Here is a 24,574-nt window from a genome sequence, read left to right on the forward strand (position 1 = left end):
AGGTTGCTTCCATGCCCTAGCTATTGTAAATAGTGCTGCAATGAGCATTGGGGTGCATGTATCTTTTTGAGTTATCGTTTCCTCTGGGTATATGCCCAGGAGTGGGATTGCTGGGTCGTATGGTAGTTCTATTTTTAGTTTTTTAAGGAACCTCTATATTCTCCATAGTGGCTGTATCAATTTACATTCCCACCAACAGTGCAAGAGGGTTCCCTTTTTTCCACACCCTCTCCAGCATTTATTGTTTGTAGATTTTTTGATGATGGCCATTCTGACCAGTGTGAGGTGATACCTCATTGTAGTTTTGATTTGCATTTCTCTAATAATTAGTGATATTGAGCATCTTTTCATCTGTTTGTTGGCCATTTGTACGTTCCAAGGATATTTTCATTCCAAATTATTTAAACACAACTTCCTTAGAAATATTTAGATGTGTGAACATTTCAATGTTTAAAGTTTAGGTTTAAGTTTTGTTTTTTTTTAAATTTTATTGAAATATAGTTGATTTACAGTGTTGTATTAATTTCTTCTGCATGGTAAAGTGACTCAGTTATATGTATATATACTCTTTTTTTTTTTAACATCTTTATTGGAGTATAATTGCTTTACAATGGTGTGTTAGTTTCTGCTTTATAACAAAGCGAATCAGTTACACATATACATATGTCCGCATATCTCTTCCCTCTTGCATCTCCCTCCCTCCCACCCTCCCTCTCCCACCCCTCTAGGTGGTCACAAAGCACCGAGCTGATCTCCCTGTGCTATGCGGCTGCTTCCCACTAGCTATCTATTTTACGTTTGGTAGTGTATATATGTCCATGCCACTCTCTCACTTTGTCACAGCTTACCCTTCCCCCTTCCCATATCCTCAAGTCCATTCTCTAGTAGGTCTGTGTCTTTATTCCCGTCTTACCACTAGGTTCTTCATGACCTTTTTTTTTTTTCCTTAGATTCCGTATATATGTGTTAGCATACTGTATTTGTCTTTCTCTTTCTTACTTACTTCACTCTGTATGACAGACTCTAACTCCATCCACCTCACTACAAATAACTCAATTTCGTTTCTTTTTATGGCTGAGTAATATTCCATTGTATATATGTGCTCCATCTTCTTTATCCATTCATCAAATGATTAATTTGAAAATATTACATCACTTCTGTTTTTTAAAACTTGGAATTTCCTATTACTAAAGGGATACATTTTTATTACAGGAAAATCATCAAATATACATAAGTGGAAAATTTTAAAAAGAAAAACAATCTCACCTTTAGGTATCAATAATAATATAAAGCACGGTTTGTCACCTTTTGGAGTCTGGTTATTCAGGAGACAATTCCCACCCGTCTTAGTCCATTTGGGCTGCTATAACAAAAAAACCGTAAACTGGGTAGCTTATAAATAACAGAAATTTATTTCTCACAGTTCTGGAGGCTAGGAAGGCCAATATCAAGGTGCCAGCAGATTCGGTGTCTGGAAAGGGCCCAATTTCTGGTTCATAGTTGCTACCTTCTTGCTGTGCCCTCACTTAGTGGAAGGGGGGAAGGGAGCTAGCTCCGCCTCTTTTACAGAGTCATTAACCCCCCTCACGAGGGCTCTGTCCTTATGACCTAATCACCTCCCCGAAGCCCCACCTGGGGGTTAGGATTCTAAGGGGACAGAAACATTCAGACTGTAGCAATACCCAAACACCTCGACTCCAGCACCATCTCCTGTTACCTTGTCAGGAGCGAGCAAACATATGGGTCATCAGCCACCTGAGCAAAGCCCTTCACTTCCTTCATTCACTCATTCATTCCACAAATATGCGTTAAGAACTGATTATATGCCAGGTACCCTGGTAGGTGTTAGGGGTACAAATAAAGTGAATAAACAAAACAGACAGGGTCCTTTCCCTCCACAGAGTCCATTATCTAGTGAGAGCAGTCAACATCAATAAAATAATCTCACAGACGATGTAAAATGACAACTATGATATCTATTTCTTACACCAGGACAGTAAGAGGGTAGAGTAGGGAATATGACTCAAGCAAGGTCTGAGGAAACTTTTCAGGAGGGAAAGATGGGTGACCCGAAATCTGAAGGGTGGGCAGGAATGAACCAGCCGCAATAAAACAAAAGGAAAGTCACACAACGAAGATAGCAGCATGCCAGGCACAGGAACAGAGAGAACATAGAGGCCCTGGAGGGGAAAGGAAAAAGAGTGTGTTTGAGGAACCGGAAGAAGGCTTGAGTGATTGAGCACAGAAGGAGATAGGTAAGTGGTCCAAATGAGGCTGGATGGATACCTGTGGAGGGGAGAGGCCACTCACATCTGGTAGGCCACGTTAAGGATGTTGGTTTTTATCCTATGCTCAATGGGCAGCCATTGAAGTGATTATATTTGTGCTTTACAATGATTTCTCTGGCTGAAAAGTGGAGAATCTATGGGTCAGGGGAAAAAGGACCCAGATACCTTAAGCATATGACCAAAAATCCAAGAGAGAGAGGAAGGAGCTTGAAAAGAAGTGGTAGTACAGAAATGGATGGAATGGAAAAATAATCCATAGACAAGCTCATCTACATTTGGTAGTGTGTTGGTAATGGAAGATAATAAAGGAAGATGTAAAGAGTGACTCCAAGAGAAATAAAAAGAAACTGGAGTTGATTTGGTGAGAGCTGAGGAAGAGATCATGATTCTGATTTGGTTGATTTTTGTAGAACAAAGTGGCATGTAAAGAAGGCAGTTATATTTACAGGTTGGTGGTTCAGAAGGGAGAACTGGGCTGGGGATGGAAATTTGTGAAGTGTCTAATACCACCCACATGAGAAAGTATAGGAGGAGAAAAGTGGTGGGCTAGACTTTAGAATGCCAAGGGCCAGTAAAAGAAGAGCCTGCAAAGAAATCTGAGTGGAGCAGGAAGATAGGAAGGTTCAAACCTGTGATGTCTCAGAGGCCAAGGTTCTGAGAGTTTTAGGAAGGCGTGAAAATTCTCGTCTGATTTAGTGACATGGGGGTCATGACCTTGGCAAATATAAGAGAGAAAGTGGGATGGAAGCCAGGGTGAAGCAGATTGAAGAGTAAGGGAGGATGAACAAGAGATAGAAACTATAGCAACACTCAACAGAAGTCTGGCTGTGAAAGAAGAGAGAAAAGCTGGTAGAAAAAAAGGTAGCTAAAAAGCAATATATGGGGGGGCGGGTAGTGGTAGGATGAGTTGGGAGATTGGGATTGACATATATACACTAATATGTATAAAATAGATAACTAATAAGAACCTGCTGTATAAAAAATAAAATAAAATGAAGTTCAAAACAAAACAAAACTAAATGTGCAGGGACTAAAATACCCACAGAGACCTTCCCTGGTGATGCAGTAGTTAAAACTCCATGCTCCCAAAGCAAGGGGCCCGGGTTCGATCCCTGGTCCGGGAACTGGATCCCACACGCATGCCGCAACTAAGAGTTCACATGCCACAACTAAGGAGCCCGCCTGCCACAACTAAGACCCGATGCAACCAAATAAATAAATAAATTTTTTTTTAAAAAAAGGCAATATATGTTGTAGAGGATTTTTTACATTGTTTTGTCTTAAGAGATGTGAGTATATTTAAAAGGAATGGATAATTTAACTCGGTTTTCAGTTAAAACTGAAGAGAACTGTAGTCTGTTGCCTACAATCCTTTTGTCAAATACAGTGCAGCCAACTTTCATTTTAATGTTATGGTAGTTTATTCAGAGGAATAGTGCTAACATTCAGGGAGAATTAAATAATCTGTAACTGCCGGTTATCAGCAATTTCATATAAGATTCCTCTCACAATAGCTGTTTGAAAAGGCATCATAGTAATGGCTCCTTTCCATTTAAAAAAGAGTTGGGTGTGTATGCGTATGTGTGTATGTGAATGTACACCGTATCAGAACATGGTGGTAGCAAACAAAATTTGGCAAATTACAGCCCTTTGGCTAAATCTGGCTCACTACTTGTTTGTTGGTTTTTTTGTTTGTTTGTTTTTTAAATTTATTTTTGGCTGCATTGGGTCTTCATTGCTGTGCGCGGGCTTTCTCTAGTTGTGGCGAGCGGGGCTACTCTTCGCTGTGGTGCACGGGCTTCTCATTGCAGTGGCTTCTCTTGGTGCAGGGCACAGGTTCTAGGTGCACAGGCTTCAGTAGCTGTGGCACGTGGGCTCAGTAGTTGTGGCTTGCGGGCTCTAGAGTGCAGGCTCAGTAGCTGTGGCGCACGGGCTTAGCTGCTCCGCAGAATGTGGGATCTTCCCAGCCCAGGGCTCAAACCCGTGTCTCCTGCATTGGCAGGAGGATTCCCAACCACTGTGCCACCAGGGAAGTCCCACTACTTGTTATTTTAAATAAAGTTTGATTGCAACACACACCAGTGATACAAACAATTACATAGAGATTAGAGTATTTAGATATAGAGAGAAGAGATCATTTATAGGGTGATGTTCTTGAAAAGATGCAATGGCATGAAATCCGAAGCATAAGTGGAGGGACTGACCTTTCATAACAGGAAAGCAATGCCTTTCATTTGCCGTGGGAAGGAGGGAGTAGGAGTGAAGACGGTATGTAGGTTTGCATGTTTGATGGTTAGTGGTTGAAGGAGTTTCCATCTGAGCACTTTGGTTTTCTGATGAAACTATAAGATCTTTGGTTAATGGAGGGTTTGGACATTTGAGATAGCTGATGATGGTTTAAGAATTATTGCCTTTATGCCCACCCTGAGTACCTCAATGGCTGAGGCAAGCAGAGACACCAGGGGCCCCAAGGGAGGGAAGAGGCCAGTGCCCGTGCATGGACAGGTCTTCCCAGGCTTGGCTGGAGACCACCAGCACCTGTGCCCTGTGCTTTGCTGCTATCTTCTCTGCGCCCAGCCCTAGGCAGAGTGCTTGAGGACAAGTGTGTGTCTTATTGTGACCATTTTACAGATGAGGAAAGTGAGGTCCAGAATTGGCAAGTACCTTGCCCCAAATCACCTGGCCAGCAAGTGGCAGAGTTGCACTTTGCCTGCAAAGCCTTGCTCTTGACATCAACTCTGCTGCCCTCAGACCTGAGCAGGTGTTCCCCAGGCAGACGGGAGGGGGAAGAGCCTCCCAGGCCAGGGAAGCAGTGGGCATGGCAAGAAATGAGGCTGGGGGTGCCTCCTCCCTCCCTGGCCTTTCTAGCTGCCTGCAAAGGCCACTGACCCACCCTGAGCCCACCCAGGGGCAGCCTCTCCCAGCTGCTGCCTGGCTGGAAAATCTAATTCTCCTTGTGAGCAAACACTCCTGGAGCCTCCCCAAATGTTTCAGATAATAAAAGAGCCATAAAAAAGCAAAAAAAAAAAAAAAAAAAAAAAGAATTATTGCAAACATCATTCATAATAGCCAAAAAGAAGAAACAATCCAAATGTCCATCATCTGATAAATGGATAAGAAAAATGTGAAATATCCATATAATGCAATAGTATTTAACATTTAATATTTAACATTATAAAGGAATGAAGTACTGATGCATGCTACAACAATGGATAAACCTTGACAACATTAGGCTAAGTGAGAGAAACCAGTCACAGAAGGTCACATGTTGTATGATTCCCTTTATATGAAATGTCCAAAAGAGGCAAATCCACAGAAACAGAAAGATTACTGGTTGTCAGGGATGCAGGGGGAGGAGGAATGGGGTTTCTTTTCGGGGTGATGAAATATTCTGAAATTAGACAGTGGTGAGGTTGAAGAATTTTGTGAATATACTAAAACCACTGAATTCTATACTTTAAAAATGTGAATTTTATGGTAGGTGAATTATATCTCAATAAAGCTGTTGTTTAATAAAAAGAAGACAGACAGAAAGAAAAGTTTTTGCGGAGAATATAGTGCACTGTCCAGATAAAGGAAGTGGGATTGCCAGGTAGCAGAGACATCCATAAAGCTAATGAAGCTGGCTGCACAGGTCCCCACGAGAGTGGGGAGCTGCTGGGAGAGGTTGGGTGTCCTAGTTGGGACGGGAAGTTAGGATGCACTCAGAAAGCATATCCGTGTAAGGATTCTGGCAAATCATCATAGAGATCTCAAAAGAAAGGCATCTGTATCTCAAAGGCGCCAGTAATTTGTTCCTTATTCATTTCCTCATTCTAGATTCATATTCATCGTAATTTTTAATTTGTAATTGTATATTCTTTTCCTTTAAAATGACTCCACAAACTGTACATGCTTCAGGTTCCAGAAGACCAAGATCTGCCCCTGCAGGGAGCTGAGGATCTATCTATCTGAGGTCACTGAACATGAATTTACAGTGACGTCACTGATACTGTTGTGTAACTTTCTCCAACAGCGCTTTGCTGTTTGGGTGCAGAAGAAAGTGCAGTCAGGTTCACCCAGGGTTGGGGTTTTGTGAGTCGGAAGCATGTTATTAAAAACGTGGGGCTTCCCTGGTGGCGCAGTGGTTGAGAATCTGCCTGCTAATGAGGGGACACGGGTTCAAGCCCTGGTCTGGGAAGATCCCACATGCCGTGGAGCAACTAGGCCCGTGAGCCACAACTACTGAGCCTGCGCGTCTGGAGCCCATGCTCCGCAACAAGAGAGGCCGCGATAGTGAGAGGCCCGCGCACCGCGATGAAGAGTGGCCCCCGCTTGCCGCAACTAGAGAAAGCCCTCGCACTGAAACGAAGACCGAACACAGCCAACAATAAAAATAAATAAATAAATAAATTAATTTTTAAAAATCTGAAAAAGCATATATATATATATATATATATATACACACACATACATACACATGTGTATCACTGAATCACTATACCGTACACCTGAAACTAAAACAACAATTGTAAATAAACTATACTTCAATTTAAAAAAAAAGGACTTTAGGGATTTCCCTGTCGGTCCAGTAGTCAAGAATTCCTCTTCCGCTGAAGGGGGCATGGGTTCGAGCCCTGGTTGGGGAACTAAGATCCTGCATGCCACACGGGTGCGGCCAAAAAGAAAAAGAAAAAGAGAGAGACAGAGAGATTTAAAAAAAGGACTTTATAACAGGAGTGGAGGAAGTGGTAAATTATCTAGCCAACAGTTAACTATGAAAGACTGGACTAGTTTTAGCAATGTTAATTATAAATACTTTGACTCAGTGTACAGACACAGTGCCTGTGGGAGAAGTGGAAAACTAACTCAGTGATTTATTTTCATTTGGACGGCTTGTGGTAAAACCCGAGTTCACATAAAAATTGCTTTGGTTTATTAGCTGCCATAAAAATTACACTCACTTGTATTCTAAAAAGCCTTAAAATTTAAGAAAAACAATGAACCCCCTTGCTTGTTTTTTCTTTCTCAATCCTCCTTATGGTTATCCCTTTGATCTTTCACAAAACAAGTCTGATTCTCTTCTTTACACCATCTTTCAAATCTCTGGCTAGCTGCCTCTTTAAGGAAGACTTCTCTCATCCTATCTGACCTGGTCCCACCCTGGTTATTCTTCCAATTTACTGTGTTTATTTCCCCCAGGGCACAACATTTATCACAATCTGTACTTGTGTTGACCCCTGTTTACTATTCTACGCCGCCACAGAAATGTCACTTCCATGAGTGCAGGGACCTCTAGTTCTCACCACCCCAGCACCTAATTTCCTACTACAACTGTACAAGCTTTTCAAACTCAGAGGAACTCCTGAATGTGAATGTTGTATTAACAAGAAAATGCCTGAGGTTATTTTTTCCAGAAATGTTCACTTATCTCCTACTATTTTTAGCACTTTTATCTGATTATTTATATTACCTTCCAAAATTTGCCTGAGGGCTTCGCTTTCCACAAATAAACTGGAAAAGACATTTCTATTACAGGATCGTGTTAAACTCAGGACCAGGTATCATAATTGTAAAGCACACACAAGAAAGCAAATAGCGCTAAGACATCCAGTAAGTTTCCCTTTTCTGGTCCAACACCCCAAGGGTAGATTTTAAACAAATGCCAAGTCAAGTGGAAGAAACTGGCAACAAATGGAGGGAGTGTGAGACTTCAAAATGTCCCAGAGATCGATTCAACCAAATCCTTTGGCCCCGCTAAGCGTTCCCACACCAGCCCGGAAGGGTCCCCCTCTGCCCTCCGCTCCAGGCTGGTCGCCTTAGCGCGTTCCCCTGGGTCCTCGCCCTCCTGGTCCCTGCCCTTCAGACTCGCCAGCAGGGATCCGGGGGTCGCGGACTCTCCAGGGCGCGCGGTCTCCCTCCGGGCTGTTTTGCTTTGCATGCTGTCAAGTACAAACCCCCCATTCCCCCCCCCCCCCCCCAATTCCTGATCTCGTACACAGTACTAACTCCGAACTGACACTCGGCTGAGCCAAGATGGCAATCTCCAGACTTGAACATTCGAAGGTTCCTCGCTCCGCCCGGAGCCCGAGCCCCGGCGGTGCTGCCCTCGCCGAGGCCTCGCCACCTTCCCCGGCCAGCAGGCCGCCGGGGGCTCCGGGCTCCACGCCGCCGGGCGGCCGAGGACCCCTTTCCAGCTTGCCGAACTACAGATCCCAGGGTGCCTCTCGGACTCCCGCTCCCTCCCTCTCTAGCTCCCTCCCTCCGTGCGTCTCCTCCTTCCTGGCCCTTGTTTTGGCTGGAAGCGCTCCGGCGGAGTTAGAGAAAGTCTGGGCAGAAACCGCAGCCTGCCCGAACGTGGGAAGGGGAGGAGGAAAGGAAGAGGGAGCCGGGAGGCCGGGAGAGGGAGGGATCGGGGCCGGGGGCCGGGCCGCTCAGAACCTGCCGCGCGCCCGGGGGTGGGGGAGGCGGCGCGGGAGGAGCGCGAGGGGACTGGACGGTGGGCTCGGTCCCCGCAGCCGAGCAGCCGAGAGCCTCGTTCCTTCGCCGCCCTCCGCCCTCTCTCTCCCGCAGCGGCGGCGAGCGCGGACCCACCCTCCGGCGGGACCTCTGCCCTGCCCAGCGACGCCGAGCCGGCGGCTCCCTCCGTGGCCCTGGACCAGCCCTGCGCCCGCTGTCCAAGGGACCCTCGCGGCTTCCCCTTTCCTCCCGGCTGCCCGGGCGCCGCGGGGAAGTGACCCACCCTCCCGCGAGGAGGGGGAAGGAGAGGATCGCGCAGGGCGCACCGAAACCGAGAGCGGGCGAGTCGGAGTGGGCACCGCGCAGGGGCATTGTGTGTGTGTGTGTGTGTGTGTGTGAGAGTGTGGGTGTGCGCGCGTGCAGCGTCGTGTCTGTCTAGAGAGCGCTCTGGGAGGTCCCGTCCCGAGGGGGCGGAGCGCAGGGGGCCGAGGCTTGGGCTCCGTGCCGGGGCAGAGTCCCGTTGAGCCCGAGCGCGACGGAGGCAGCCGGCGGGACGACGCGCCTGGCGGCTGGGCGGGCGCACTGAAGGGAGGCCGGGGCGCCCTCGGCCCGGCCGCAGACCCTGCCCCGAGGTATCGGCCTCGGCGGCGCGGCCCGCTTCTACTCACGTCCGCGGGGACCTGCTTGCGGGGAAGAAGCTCGGAGGCCGAGAGCCGGCGCGCCACGGAGCCCGTCCGCCCGGGGTGCGCCGCCGGAGAGCTAGGTCCCCGCCGCTGCGCGGCTGTCCGGCGTCGGCGGTGTCGGGAGCGCGCCCGGCCCGGAGCCGGAGAGGCGCGCACCATGAGCGGCGGTGAAGTGGTCTGCTCCGGATGGCTCCGCAAGTCACCCCCGGAGAAAAAGTTGAAGCGTTATGTAAGTAGAGCTCGGCCGCCGTTCCCCTTCCCGGGCGGCTCGCGCGCGGGCTGCTGCTTCCCCTTGGTCCCCATCCTTTTCCCGTGGGCCCTTTCCCCGGCAGGCTGGGGACCCAGGCTGGACACTCACGCCCGGGCCTCCTCTTGGCCGGGCACCTTTCTTCCTCCAGATTCCAGACATCGGCCCGTAGGAGGGCCCGGCATGGCCAGCTGAGCGCCGGCTGCATGTTTTTATTGTTCCTTTTAGCAGGGGCGAGGGGGAGAGCATTCTCCTTTCGTTATATCTGCAGGGAATCCTTAGGGACTGCTGTGTAGTAAATTTCCCGCACTGGGAAAACCACGGAGGTGTTGGAACTCATCAGCCCTCTATTTGGTCCGCGCTCCCTCCCGCCTTCCCCTCGGGGTGGTTGCCGGAAGCGGGCGGGGGACCTGGGAAGTTGGCCTTAGAGCCGAGCATCTCCAGTCCGCGCACACGGGAAAGAAAAAAGTTATTACGCGCCCTACCGTTTGCTTAGCACGGTTCACATTTTCGCGGTTTTGAAGCGAGGGACCTTGGAGTTTGGCCCGAGAGCCTTGGCAGTTTGCTGCGAAAGGAGGGCGCTGGGGGGAGCCTGGTGCCTGGTGTTCGGGCGCCGTGGACACGCTGTCAAACCCCGCAGGAGAGGACAGCTGGGGCCAGTCAGGATTTCTGTGCGTTACGGTACTTTCCCAGGCCACCCGAGTTGCTTCTGCTGATTATGTGTTAAACCGTTTTAGCTGTTAAGGAGGATATTCCTTGAAAGAACCAACCTTGCTTAGGTGGAAATCTGTGTCCTCTTCGGGGCGGGGGGGGGGGGGGTCTGCGATTTTATCCCCTTCTCCCCCACTGGCTCTTTTGTTGCTGCCCCCTGCAAAAGAAAGAAATGACACCTTCGCCCTGGCATATGACGCAAATATTTTTCTAGTAAAGTATGTCTCGAAAACAAAATGTATGCCCCCTTAAATATAAATTTACTACCAGGGGGCCGACACTAATAATGGAACCTGTTTCTTGTGGAAGGGTATCTACATCCAGAGTGAGAACTCGAGGTAATCCTATTAGTCACTGTTTGCTTGCATAGAACGGAGTTAAGTGCAATATTTAACTTCACCGACAACTCACCGGTGAGTTTCTGGTTTACTTTCTGCCAGAATTTGTTATAGGCAAGTAATTCTTATTTAAGGATTTGATGCCACAAATCCTAAGAAAGTTTCTCCAGAGATTTTTTGAATCCTTCCAATCCTGTCTCTCCACCTATCACACTTTGCCTGAATATTCTGGTAAATATGCTGACTTTAATCCAAAAATTGGGGAGAGGCAGTGCTGTTTTCAGCTCTGAGTTCTGAAGAGAAGGTTGTATGTGTGTGGGAAGAGGGAGTGGATTGATAGAGAGATGTATTTGTTTTGAGAAGGCGGTGTTTAGGAAATGATTGGGTCCTTGGGGGAACTGAAGAACACTACATTAGCTGAAATAGGTAGTGGTAATAGAGGTTTAATGCTTTCTTTCACATGATTGGTTTATGGCTCTCTCAAAAGATGCCCCGCACTGGACTAGGGACCATAAGATTAAAAAATACAGTAGGAAAAAAGCCTTGCCTCTTGGGCTTGCAATTTAATGTAATACAAACCAGGAAGAAAATCAGCCCCAAATATTGTCTTAACCAAGGACCAAGAAAATGGAAAATCTAAATTTTAAAAAAATTATTTCATTTGATCATTACAACCGTTTTATGAGGCCGGTATTATCTGGTTAACAGATGAGAACACAGTCTACATAACCAGAGTGTGCCAGAGGCAGGGTTTGAACCCAGATCTGCCTGCCTGACTGGGCTTTAAAAGGTTAATGACTCATCTGGTTGATTTCAAGTGGCACTCAGGCGGGTCATCTGTAAACAGCCTTTCAAGTTGTAACTTTCTATGAGTCTGTGGATATTGGTTGAGCGTGCAAGGAAGGGGCGGGTTGCCGATCAGAGGTGCAGTGCCGGAGAAACACAAGACAAGCATGTGTGCACAAAAGGTAGCTAGCAACGCCACACGGTTTCTGGTTGTGTGCCCAAGTGGAGTACTATGGTTATTTCATAGATGTTTTGAGGAACAAGCTTCATGTAGACTGAAACCATAGGAATACTTTAGAGAGACCGTGGGCTCCCTAAATTGTTGTCAACTGAGGGGAGAATATGCCTAACAACGGAGGGAGGGGGGGTTTTCTTTGCCTGGCTGGGCACTGGGGTTTTCTTTCCACACTAATGAAGTACATAGAGACAGCCCAGGAAGAAAGTGGGCAGGGTGGCCACCAGAATTGAGGGGTCCAAGAGGGTGACTGGAGACTTATAAGTTAAAATGAGTCTTGTCTTATATTTGCACTGTCGAGTTGGTTGCCCAGATCTTGACATTCCCAGATGATTGCTCTTTGGCTTGGTATCCAGTTCAGATAGTTTTGGCTAAAGCAGCTTTGCCCCTCAAAGACATTGGCATATATACATGCATCTCCTGTGCTGGTTTGGTTTTCATGTAAAATCTTTATTTTCTGGATGAAAGGAAACATTGTTGGCCACCCAGTAGGCAAAATGTTGCTTGATAATGGTTTTGAATGAACGGATTCACTGTGATAAGATATCTTGGATGCCTGGTACTGTAATTGTTAAATGAGACTTAAGGGAGTTTGAACATTGATTTCGTTGGGGAACATTTGGCCCAGAGGACTTTGACAGTTGTCTCGCTCTTTACAGTATTTATAGGGTAGTCCAAGCATTGATTAAGATGATCCATCAGGGCTTTTAAGTGACAAAAAATTGTTTTAGTTTTATCTTCAAAGTCATCTCAAGTTATGGCCCCCATGCATTCCATTTACAACTCCATTTTATGTTTGCTGTTTTATAGTCAACAGCATTGTTTTTTTATATTAGTATGTTCCTCAGATATGGAAGCTTTTCTTGAATTTCCTAAAGAGAGTGGAAGTGGCATAAAAGACAGTAAGACAAAGACTAGTGAGCGGATTCTCCAGCCTTTTTGCCTCTTTTTAATTTTTTCTATATTTATTTGCAAAAGGGTAAGGACCTCTTGTATGTGTTCCATCCTCTGAGAATTTTTAGAAGTCCACTTAATATGGAGGTGAAGATTTTTCTGCTTTCTCTCAGTTTTGCTCCTACTGTGTTGCTGTTTTCACCCTGTGTTATATATTAAACAGCTGATTTTTCACTCTGTTAAGGACCTGAGTAGAATCACATACAGATCAATGTCACTAGGGTTATAGAAACCGAGTAGACTCTTGGTAGTATGCACTCAGCGGCAGCGCGCAGATGTTTAAAGGGCTGTTTAAAGACAAATCAGCCATTTGAAATAATGGTAGAATTTTCATCAGGATTTGAAATTTTAGCTGAAATAAAACGTAAGTCTTGAAAACAAAGGATTGCTTCAAGCCAGCTGGCTGTCGCCCTGTCTCTGCAGAGGGAGCTTCCCTATGGCCTGCCTCAAGCCAAGACACCAAGTTTGGGCTCCTCCATGGCCCAGATGTCTGCCTTGGGCCAGTGTGCAATCTCAGCAGGAGAACCTGCTTCTGGGCCAGGGCAAGGTGGCCTGCTCGCTGCCAGCCAGCTGGGGAGCACAACCTCAGCCAGTTCTTGGGTGTGTAATCTGCACCCAGCTTGGGCTCTGCTCTTCAGCTGTCAGTTTATAGGATGTTTTCTGTCTGAACTTGTGGTTCTGGGAATGGACTTAGAAATAGCATCTTCCTCTGGGTGGTCACCTGACATCTTACATGGAGGAGAGAGGCATGGGGAAGGCAAAATAACAGCATCTCCTTGGTTCAAGGACACCCCAGGAGCTGGGCTAAGTCCCTGTTCCAGAGTGTCACTACGACAAAGAGGACTGGGATGTTTGGAAGCTTTTCCTGCCCTTTTTTGGCAATTCCCAGTAGCAGATTCTGCTACTGGGAATTGCCAGTAGTCAACAGATTCTGAAGCTTTTGCTTACAGAGACTGAAGGAGCATAATTATTCTGTTCAAGGAAATTTTTTCCTGCAATTCTTCCATTAGTGAACATTCCATTCAAATTTCAAATGTTTTCTTTTTACCTTTTCCAATAAGGCAGGAACATTGTTTCTACTAAGAAAGATCATCAACTAGCACTTACATTGTCTTTATGAAAGTTAATGATAGTTAATTCTTTTGTTGTGCCTGGGCTTAGTGATATGAGTTGCTGAATCCCTGAATCTGATTGTTGTCTTTTGGGATTCAAAATTACTACTAAGAAGGTGTATCAGCTTGGAGGGTAGTTTTAGAATTCTGCTGTTTTTAATTTTTTTTTTTTTAACTGATCATCTTTGAACAAATACAAAAATATGGCAAGAATTTATACTTGGATAATCTGGTTGACAGGTGAACTGGTTATTTCAGTGTGTTTTGCCATAATGAGTCCGCTTAAAGAATATGAAAGAAATGAAGTGACAAGGCACTTTTAAGGCTAAGTAAGATTCCATAGTTTGGAGTTGACATAAAAAATACGTAGCTAAGGTCTTGATGATTTGCAGGTTGAGGGCATTTAAGAGGTGATTAACTGCCGGCACTGCTAATTTTCTTACAGAGACTAACACGCGAGAAGGAACATCGTAGCAGGGGGATTACCACTTTATTTTTGAAGAGTTTTGGGTAAATTGGGCCATGGTGGAAGGAACCCTGGACTGAGTGTCAGGACCCAGAATTCACCTGGGCCTTGCCACTATTCACGTGATCTTTGGATCCTTCTAATCCTCAGTTTCCTTATCTGTAAAATGGGGAAGGGCTGGGCAACACATCTACATTCTAAACTCTCTTGCCCTCCAACATTCCTCTTCTCAGACTTTTCCTTGGGAGGGAGGGGCAGATGGGGAGCTTCTCAATAGGCTTCCTTTTTGTGGGGGAAATAAATCTTCATTTCTTGTTCATCTTAAATAGCCTAGTGAATATATTAGAACTGCAGAGGCAGAATTCTTTGGGGACCCTCCGGCGCTTCCCTTAACAGAATGCAGGCTCACTGAGCCCAGGGCTGCCGCGTGCCTGTGCTGCTGTGTCTGATACAGAGTGGAAGCTCACCAGGTATCTGTTGACTGAATTGATAAGCAGGTTATCTCTGGAGCTTTTGTAAATGTGCCACGTGTTGAATACCGTGGAGGGAAAGGCCCACTCCCTTCCCGTAAGGAGTTTCTAATCTGTTCCCCAAGACAAGCTGTAAATGCATGTTCCTTTAAATCGTTTTACAAGAGCTATGTTTATAAGGCTGTATATGATGAATTGCCAAATGGTTGATACAGACAGTAATTGCTTAAGAGCTCAGACTAGAGGGGAGGGGGATGGGGGCAGCCAGGAAAGACTTCACAGGTGAATTTCAGGCTCTATTCTTGGAAGAATCCAGGTGCTTCTGACAGAAATAGCAAAATCAGAAGGGAAGCCTGGTTTTCAAGGAAGAACGGGGACTTTGTGTTGAGTTCAGACATCCCAGCGAAAAGGACAGAACGGCTCCGTTTCATGCGTGGAATTTGGATGTCAGCTGTAACTTGCAGTTTGCGAAGTTTCAGTTTCTGCCATGACCTAATGCTCCTGATGGGATCCTGACCACAAGTGAATTTTCTGTCCCGGGCTAGACAACAAACCAAACAACCCCACTTGTCCGGTCACCTGAACTTATTAAAATTCCAAGGGACATGTGTTATTTAAGATTTCTTTATGTCTGTTTGGAACTAAATAATTCATTCTGGCAAGCGTTTAGTTGACAACAGAGAGGGAGCATGTTCTGGTAGGAGGGAGAATAAAAGAGCCTTTGATTCATTTGCTTCTGAGTTCCAGCAGGAGGGCCGGGGCTGCCTTGGGCTAGCGTCTTATTTTGGACTTTGGAAGCCATCTTAACCCAGCTGTGTGAGTGCCAGCCAGGGCTGGAGGACAGAGAATAACACCATTGGATCACATTAAACCCCTCCTGACTGCTGATGGAAGGGTTTCTCCCATTTCACATTCCTTGCATTAACATGGTGGCTCATTTCCCCCAAGTTAGAGCTCCATCTGAACTTGCCACTTGAACTTGGATTGAAGTCACAGCACTTCTGTGACTCTTTATCTCAGTCGACTAAGTACAGGAAACTTACCAAGACCCAGGTCTCTGTCTGCTCCCCCCTCTTCAGCTACAGGAACAAATAAAATCAGCATTCTTTTCTTCTTTAGATTACTCCTGGGGGAAAGTGGCTCATTGTACCTTGGATTTCCACGGTCGTTAAATTTGTAGCCTCTTCATTTGCCAACTCAATGGCTGGGGGAGCCTTAATGAATTGGAGATGGCGATGCAGGCCTGTGGAATTACTGGGAAAAGTCATTTTAGGAACTTGGAAGCTTCGACCATTCCAGGCTTGTCTGTGTGAGCACCTCAAATCCTACAAGAATGCCTTAACTGGAAAAGAATCTTTTATATTTTAAGCAATTCTTTTATTCCTAGGAGCAAAAGCCTCCCTAACTGAAGAGAAAAATGCTCATTGCTGAATGTGTATAAAGTAGAACCCAGCAGCTTTGGACCCTCCCACAGCCTGCTTTATAAAAAAAAAAAAAGTTAAGACTCTGCACCGAAATGCATGCTTGGTCGTTATCTGGGTTACATTAGCCCTTGAAGCACTCTGATTACAGCTTGTAGCTGCCAAGCCCCGTCCTGCAGTGTTATCTGGAACAAAAATTTTCCATGTGGTTGTTTTTAGCAGAGCTACTATATGCAAACTGCATGTGAAGATGTAAGTCGCAAAGAAATAGAGCTTCTAGAAGGGGAAATGTGAGTGATCTTAATTTTTTTTCCCTACTATTTAACTTCTTTCCTTTCTGTGTGTTTCAGAAATTTTTATCATATTTCTAAACTGAGTTTTCTTTTACTTCTATACACTGGAAAGAATGACAAATTTACCACAAGTTTTTCGTATGGTGGTGGTTTTTTACTCCCAGCTTTTTTCTTTGAATTCATACTTGGCCTAGGTAATTCCCCATGTGTTCAAAAAAAAAAACCAACAACAACAACAGCAATGTCCTAAAAGGAAAAAAAACAAATGCCTACATTGTTCCATGAATTAAAAACAATATACCAAGAGTCCAAACATTTCTCTTCAATGTAGAAATCTTAGGTCATTTTTTTTTTTAAAAGGAAGAAAAATACTAAACTTTAACTATCCTGCTCATTGTTTTTCTTTTCCCTTTTTTATTTATTTTCCTTTGTTTTAACTCGTGTCGTTTAATTTTTTTTGAGAAGTTTTACATATGGTTCTTCTTTAAGAATATCACACATGGAAAAAGAAAACATTAAAATTTCATTTTACTTTTCATCCTCTGGTCTGAAGAGGGGAAAAAATGTTAATTAACAGTCAGGGTTTGTAACTGACTTCGTGTTGCTTGGTTGAATTGAATATTTGTCATTATTGCCTAGAGATATTTAGCAGTTTTATGTGAAATAAGCAGGTAAATATAATTTTAGTTAAGAGGCTTGCTTTTATGAAATAAAATATGCAGGACAGTAGCGTCAGGGGATTGAGAACTCAATCTATTTTTGTTGTCGTTTTTACTGTATTTAATATTCTGTAATTAATATTTTGTATTAAATATTTATTGTATTTAATACATCAGTTAGCCAGTTGCTATAAAATTTTTTCTGCTAACTTTTTTAAGTGGGAGAGAGGTAAAAAGCACCCTTTCCCCCAGGAATCCCTACCCTCTTGCCCTTTTCCCCTTTTCCCCTTGTTTTCCACTTCTTCCTCTGTAGGAGAAGCCTCACTACCAACATCACAAAGTATTCATGTCAAAATCCTTACACACACAATCTTTCACCTTTTCTCTAAAAAAAAAGGGGGAGTTATTTATGTCCTGTTATGTAGTAATCAAGACTAGGAATCCTAATGTTCTACCCAGCAGGTAGATTGTTTTTCTCTCCTGAAATGCAGTTTTTAGTTACTACTGTATTGGGAAATGCGGTCAGGCCACTTTCTCACTAGCAGGACTCCTCCCTGAAATGACTACTTGGTTAAAGAATTAAGTACCTGGTGTGCCTTGTCGACTCCAGTCCATCACACATTCCCATCGGTGCCTTGGCTAGGGTCATCGTAACCAAGAGGAAAGTGCTTCTGATTGGAGGGCTGACCACTGGATCTGCGGGAAAGAAGTGCTTTCATCTTTGTCACTTGGAAGAGAAACACTTGGTAAAAATGCTACCTCCAGTGCTGTGAATTCCAGTGGCGTTACGTAGAACTTGGTGAGGAAGGCTCACCCCACTGGGTTAGGGAAGCATCATTTGAAGCCCCTACCCTCTGGCAAAGTTATAATTGACCCCAAAGTTGTGTAGGAGGATTGGATTTTACAAGTTCTCCCCGACAACTTCAGATTTAAATGTTTGAAGTGTTGGAAAAAGGTAAAAGGAAATACTGAGCTAGGAAGAATGCGAAGTATTTGGGCAGTTAATTTGTTCCTGGTGGTGCTGTTACATAAAACTAAGGCCTTCTGAGTAATCTTCACAGCGTATCCAGGTCATTTATCTCTGAAGAAAAGTGCACAAAATTAAACTGATGCTGTAGTTCTTTTCTCTTTCTCTTCTTTTTTCTTTCTCTTCATTTAAGCAGTGGAAGAGTCAAAACAGGAAAAGCATGCCTGGTATATTTTTAGTTTTAACATATCTTTCTAGATGATTTTCCTAATGACCCACAGTATACACAGTAGAAAGTGTGTACACATGATCTATTTACAAAGAAAATTATGGCTTCATTTATCATTCTTTGGTGTTTGTAATAGGTTATTAATTTCCAGAGGACAAAGATGGCATTTGTTCTCTGCGTCTGAAATGCACAAGGTGGTACCTGGCACAATCTCTTGAGTAGCATGACCAAATACTTGTTGAATTTTAAGCCTAAAATGATAAATCGTCTAGTTCAATGTTTCTCAACCTCTTCTAACCCATTTCTCTATCATGTATTGTTTGAGTTTCCCGTGGCTTTTAATCCAGTTTTACTTTCTATGATTTGCATTACAAAAACAACAGCTATATCGAATATCTTTCCCAATTATACTTATCTCCTTCTTCCCTAGTGCAGAGTCCAGCCTCCTCTTTTTACAGGGAATGAAAATAAATAGCCTCCGAGAGACTTAATTGATTTGTCCGAGGTCATACAAGTTAACCAGCTGTTCTGGCAGGGCCAGATCTCTTACTTCTCAGGTCAGACCCTGCAGTCCTTGAGGGGATGCCCGCTGGGAACAAGTCACTGCAAAGAATTCAGAAGAGTCCCAAGAGGGCACTGCCTCTACCTTTCAGGAGTTTATATGCTGCTAGGGACATAGGAGGCACTCAGTACTGCAAATTATGTTGTGATCAGTGATGTGTGAGGCCAGGCTTTAGAGGAATTCAGCCGAGGGAGGTGAATTCAGGGACTCCGGGAAGGTTTCATGAAGGTGGCAAGAGAGATTTCACCAGGACCTTAAAAGACGAGTTCAATTTTTTCAAAGACGGGGCTGGAGCGAGACTCTTTGTATTGCTCCCTTTTCCAGCCAGACTCGTGGGTAAGTTGTGTCCATTTGGCGGCCCCCTCTTCCTCACCTGCTACTCATCTCATAGTGGAATACAGCCCGGGTCCTTTTCCACCATCCTTACCTAACCCGGCTCCCACTAAGATCCCCAATGGTTGCCCAATCTAGCAGAACTAGATCTGAACTTTTTAATTTTTATTTTTCATGAAACTCTTGACTACATCGTTGGAGATAACCAGTCCATTTTCTCAAAATATGTTCTTCCCTGTGCCTTCCTGATACCAGGCTCCGGTTTCTGGAAGTGTTGGAGTTCCTAAGCGTTCTCGTGCTGGCTAGCCCTGGATGGTCTCTACTCCCGTGTCACACTGTTAGTAGTTCTTCGTCCGTTGGGAGTTCATGAACTTTTTTGAAAATTTGATAAAAGCTCCATGTTCTCCATTTCCATAGAATTCTTTTTTTTTTTCCCCCTGCTTGGCCAGTGCCCACATTATGCTGGTTGTTAGTTGATTTACAGTTTTGTTCGTTTCAGGTGTACAGCAGAGTGATTCAGTTATATATTCTTTTTCAGACTCTTTTCCATTGTAGGTTATTACAAGATATTGGGTATAGTTCCCTCTGCTATACAGTAGGTCCTTGCTGGTTATCTATTTTATATATAGTAGTGTCCACAGAATTCTTACAAACTTAAACACAAACCTTATTATCCCCTTGCACGTTTCCTAACCTTTAAAGCCCATCTGTGGATCGTAAAGCCCAGTGAAATGCCCCTGAATTATATGCTGGTGATTTGAAGACACCGTTTCAGCCCATTTGTCACTCCACATCTTTGGCTCTAACTGGTTAGTAGATCTCTAACTGCTTAGATCCCCACAGCAACGGGGAGTCCGCATGCCCACAGCAGGGCTCACCATCCTCTCCCCAAACCCCGTCCTCTTGCTGTTCCCTCTCTCAGTCAGTCACGCCACCATCCCTTTCCCGGTGGCATAAGCCAGAGGATTTTCTTTGTTCTCTTCTCCTTCTCCACATCCCGTGACCAAATCCTGTCAGTTTTACCTTCCAAAGATCTCTTGACTTCTTGACCTCTGTGTTGCCTAAGCTGCCTTTGCCTTTGCCTTTCTGCCGGATTTCTGCAATAGCTAGTTCATCTCCCTGTCTCCATCCTTGGCGTCCCTCCAAACGCGCTTCATCAAGGCAGCCAGCATGGCCTTTCTGAAGCCCAGATCTGATCGTCCCGGGCTCCAGTTTGAGGCTGTTCCGCAGGGTTCCTTTGCTCTGAGGAGTGCCCAAACCCCTTCTCTTGGCTTGCAGGGCTCTCTGTGATGTGGCCCGTGCGTGGACCTCCTTCTCACTCACGCGCTCCGCTTCAGCTGTACTGAGCTTTCAGGTCCCGAATTGCCTTTGTGATCCCTCCCTCTGGCCTTGGCCTGTGCGCTTCTCTTCTCCAGGGATTCCTGGCCCTCCTCTCTCTGCCTCCACACCCAGGCTACCCCGGGAGCCTCCCTCGAACTCCCGCCACCACTGTCACTCACCCATGCAGACCCAGCGGGCCAAGAGCGTCTGTTTTGTTCCCCTTCGATGCTCGGCCATTCCCACAGGACAGTGCCCATCGCACCGGATTGCACTTGTTTGTTTAATTTCTTGTTCCCCCTTTTGATGCTGGGGCTCATTGTGATTTTTCATGAGCCCCCGGTACTTTTGCCTTCAAGGGCTCCCTTCCTCTAACAAAAAAAAGAATAAAAATTATATTTTGCAACTGTGTCCAGATAGATGAATATATTCCAAGCTGGATTTATTATTAGATAGTTATTATCCTTATTATGTTCATTTTTTATTCTGATTTTAAAAGGAATTCATATTAAGACACTTTTTGTGGGCTCCTAAAAGTTTTATGGGCTCTAGCACTTGGTGGCCTGTGCCTGATGGACACTTTGGCTGTGTTAAGTGGACATGAATCCTCTGGCGATAAAGTTGACAGCTGATTGATCGTGACTCGGAAAGGCAAGGAGCCCACTAGTTATTTCCTTATGTGGCACGTTTGTAGTGGCTTGAATAGCTCCCTGAGACCATATTAAGATTGTGTATTGTAGTCCCTGGTATCGGAAAAATATATTTTAAAAAGTAGGATCGCGGACTTAAGAGGCGTATATACATGTATATTTAAAAGCAAAAATCATGAGATCTTTATGATGTCAAAAATATGTTCCTCGAGCTAGTTTACTAATACGAACATATCTTCGTGATGTGTCTGTGTACAGCAGTGGTTTTTAGTGGAAGTGGGAAGGTGATTTTGCCCCCGCCAGGGACGTTTGACAATGTCTGGAGGTGTTTTTTGGTTGTCGCCACTGGGGGTGCTACTGGCGGCTGGTGGGTTGAGGCGGGGACGCTGCTAAAGATCCTACAATGCACGGGACAGCCTTTGCAACCAAGAATGACCCAGCCCCAAATATCAATAGGGCAGAAGTTGGGAAACCCTCAGGTAGAGGAATCCTTCATAAAACTTGGTTCCTACAGCTGTATTATTCATTTGGTTTATTTCCCTGTGTTTCCTTTAAAAGCCATAATTCAGGTACAGGACTGTGTTGCAGCCTTGGACCCAGGCATTTCCTTTTCTGGCTTCAATAAGGTTGAGAAAAAGTCATTTAGATGCCTGAGCTTTTGAACCCCAGAGGTTGGGGCCATGCACCCCTGTCACAGGGGTTTCTGCAAGAGACAGAAATCTCTCTCCAATGGTAAATGGTCCGTTATCATTTAAATCATTGCCCCAAATACTCTTTTTTTTTTTTTTTTTTTTTCCCATGCTAATCCTAGCTGGAGTACAACCAATTGTTGTCTGGGTGGGGAGGGGGATGCTGAGTCATTTATTCATGCTTTTTATTACCTCTTGGCTTGAATATCACCATTCATTGTTCACAAGCCGCTCAGCTTGTTTACTTTTTATAAATTACATGTAATCAGTCCTCTTGCAGGTCTGGCTACTGTAATTGGCAGCAGCCACAGAGCAGGGCTGATGAGTCTGCATTTGTGCTGATGTCTCACAGTCAGCTCAGCCTCCAAACTTTGTTACCTCCTCTATCGGTATTTCAAAAGGAAGGTGAACAGAACTGCCACGCTGCTCTCTCTTCTCAGATGCTCTGACGGCACTTGTTCATGTAATAGTTCGGTAGAGTCCCCGTGTCCTTTGGTGAAGGAAGAATCAAGGGTTTGGGGCAGTGGACCTCAAACTTTAATGTGCATACCAATCACCTGGGTAACTTCTGAAATGAACATTCTGGAGCCTTTTGCCCTTTCTGAAATTTTTAGTAAATCTCGGTAGAGGTCCAGAAAACTGCATTTTCTAACTCAAATCCCTGCTGATTCTGATGTAGGTGGTCCTCACCTTACCCTTGGATAAGTGCTGAGTTAGCATGGAGGAAACATGGGAAAAGGAAGAAAATCCAATAGAAGTAAATGTGTATAGAGAGTGGGATAGGAAGGCAAGAACCAAAACTCAGAAAGTAACTTCAGCTTCTTTTCTGTGAGATAAGGGAAATATGCTGTGATCCTTTAAAAAATATGTGATTTAGATCAAAGTTTCCCCTAAAGGGGACATATTTAGAGGATGACAAAAGTGAAAGGGAATTTTTAGAAAGGTGAGAATATGAGAAAGTACCTAACCATCGCCAAGAAGCTCAAAGATGTGATGAAATCAAGGAAGGTACTGTGCAGGTATCGATTTGAAAAAGAACGTGCATTCCTGAATCGAGGGCCTTATGAATGGCTTAAAGATGAAGAGGATTAGCTCCTCACCAGAAGTTCTGGTTATTCTGGTTATTGGATCTGAAAGCCTATTATTAAAATACAGTCCAGATTTCCTGGAATAGTTCTAATTTCAGATATTTTTTTCCCACTGTCTTCATAGTACATGTCTAGTTTGCCCTAATTTTTGGTTAGTTGAGATGTGGTTGGTTTGTAAAAGAGCACCAAAATAGTTCTACGTGACTAAAGAAGTTCTTTTTTCAAATTTCTGTCTGTCTGTCTGTCTCTCTTTCTCTCTCTCCCTGTGTGTAATGTATATATTCTAATCTATTTCTTTGAACCTAAACTTTGATTTTAAAGTCCATTTTAGAGAATGAGAGCAAGAGAGAGAGATAGATAAGACAGACTCTTAGAAAATTGGCCAAGAAGTGGCCCAGGTGGGAATGGTTATTTAATCCTAGCAGAGGAATAAAGAATTTATTTCCAACTACCTACTGAGTTCACTCTGTTTTTAGAAAGCTATCATCTTTTTCACATATTATTTTCTTAGGGGAACTTTATGATTCTATTTATACCTTGCAGAAAGATCTTGACACCCCCTCCCAAAATAAAAGGAATTGGGGGAGTTACTTATAAAATGATGGCTATCCTCAGCTTTTGTTAATTCCTTCCTTACCCTGCTCTAACCATCTCTTCATCAGAGTGTGCGTCTTTCAATTTACTCTACCCTAACTGTCTCGGTGTCAAAGTGTTCATTTCTCCATGCTGGGAACCCAGATTGTACTGTCGACTTTTCACCACTGTGGTGTCATACTGATGACCGGCTGACCTTTCCTCCCTCCCTTCCTTCTCTCCATCCTTCGCTCTCTCTCCCTTCCCCTCCATTTCCTTACTCGGGAAGATACTCTGCCCATCTGCCTGCAAGATCTTAGAGAATCTTCCCATCTGCTTTGTAAGTGTTGAGTATCATTATTGTTATTATACGGTATCACTATTGTTATTATACGAAGTGTCTGCCACACCCTCTCACTGCACTGAGAGTTCAAGTATGTTCAGTTAGTAGATCACCTTGCTCCCGAAGTGAATAAAAGGGCTGTTGCTGGCTGGTGGTGGAGACCCAGAACCAGCTTCTATGAAGAAAGGCTAGACTCCTGTGACTTCTGTCCCGCAGGAAGAATCGAAGGCTGGGCTCACGCCTTGCTCTTTTCATTTCAGGTGACTTTATTGCCTTGCTTTCCTGTATTTTTAAAACCATATACTTGGTAGACTTCTTTTCTTAGGAGTCTCTTGATAGTTCTAGTTATTTTTTCAGATTTTTTTCTATAATTTATTCTAACCCATATGTTGTTTAACACAGTGATAAGATGTTTTCAATGAATATTTAAATTTGCTGTAAACAAGTGTAAATGCTCCTAGGGAGAACCACAACATTAAGTAGTCATCCAAGTGCAGCATAAAAAAATATATTGCTTATCAGTTTTCAGTGGGAGTATTTTAACTTTAAAATTTCTGGTTTTGCTTTAACATATAGGAAAAATAAGTTATAAAATGTTAGTTAAGCAGAAGTTGTAAAATATTAGGTAAGCAGATGTATTGCCCTTTGCATAAGTTACTAAAGGGAAATGTCTCTTTCATAATTAAATAAGACATCATTAAACTGAATATACATATTTAAAC

At 44.3% G+C, this 24,574-nt stretch overlaps 1 protein-coding gene across 5 annotated transcripts in view; it reads left to right on the forward strand.

Annotated features, from left to right (window-relative positions):
- The first annotated feature begins 9,240 nt into the window (after positions 1-9,240).
- GAB1 (GRB2 associated binding protein 1) overlaps positions 9,241-24,574 on the forward strand; it is a 126,354-nt gene continuing 111,020 nt past the window's right edge. For 4 of the 5 annotated variants that reach the window (XM_036852599.1, XM_036852601.1, XM_036852600.1 and 1 more), the window contains exon 1: positions 9,523-9,638. In XM_036852599.1, the coding sequence (XP_036708494.1) occupies positions 9,567-9,638 (72 nt within the window). In that variant the 5' untranslated portion in view covers positions 9,523-9,566. Of the gene's footprint in view, positions 9,639-24,574 lie in introns of all 5 variants that reach the window. The other variant, XM_036852602.1, reaches the window with a different exon arrangement.

Source organism: Balaenoptera musculus, chromosome 5 (assembly GCF_009873245.2).
Source record: "Balaenoptera musculus isolate JJ_BM4_2016_0621 chromosome 5, mBalMus1.pri.v3, whole genome shotgun sequence".
Lineage (NCBI taxonomy): Eukaryota > Metazoa > Chordata > Mammalia > Artiodactyla > Balaenopteridae > Balaenoptera > Balaenoptera musculus.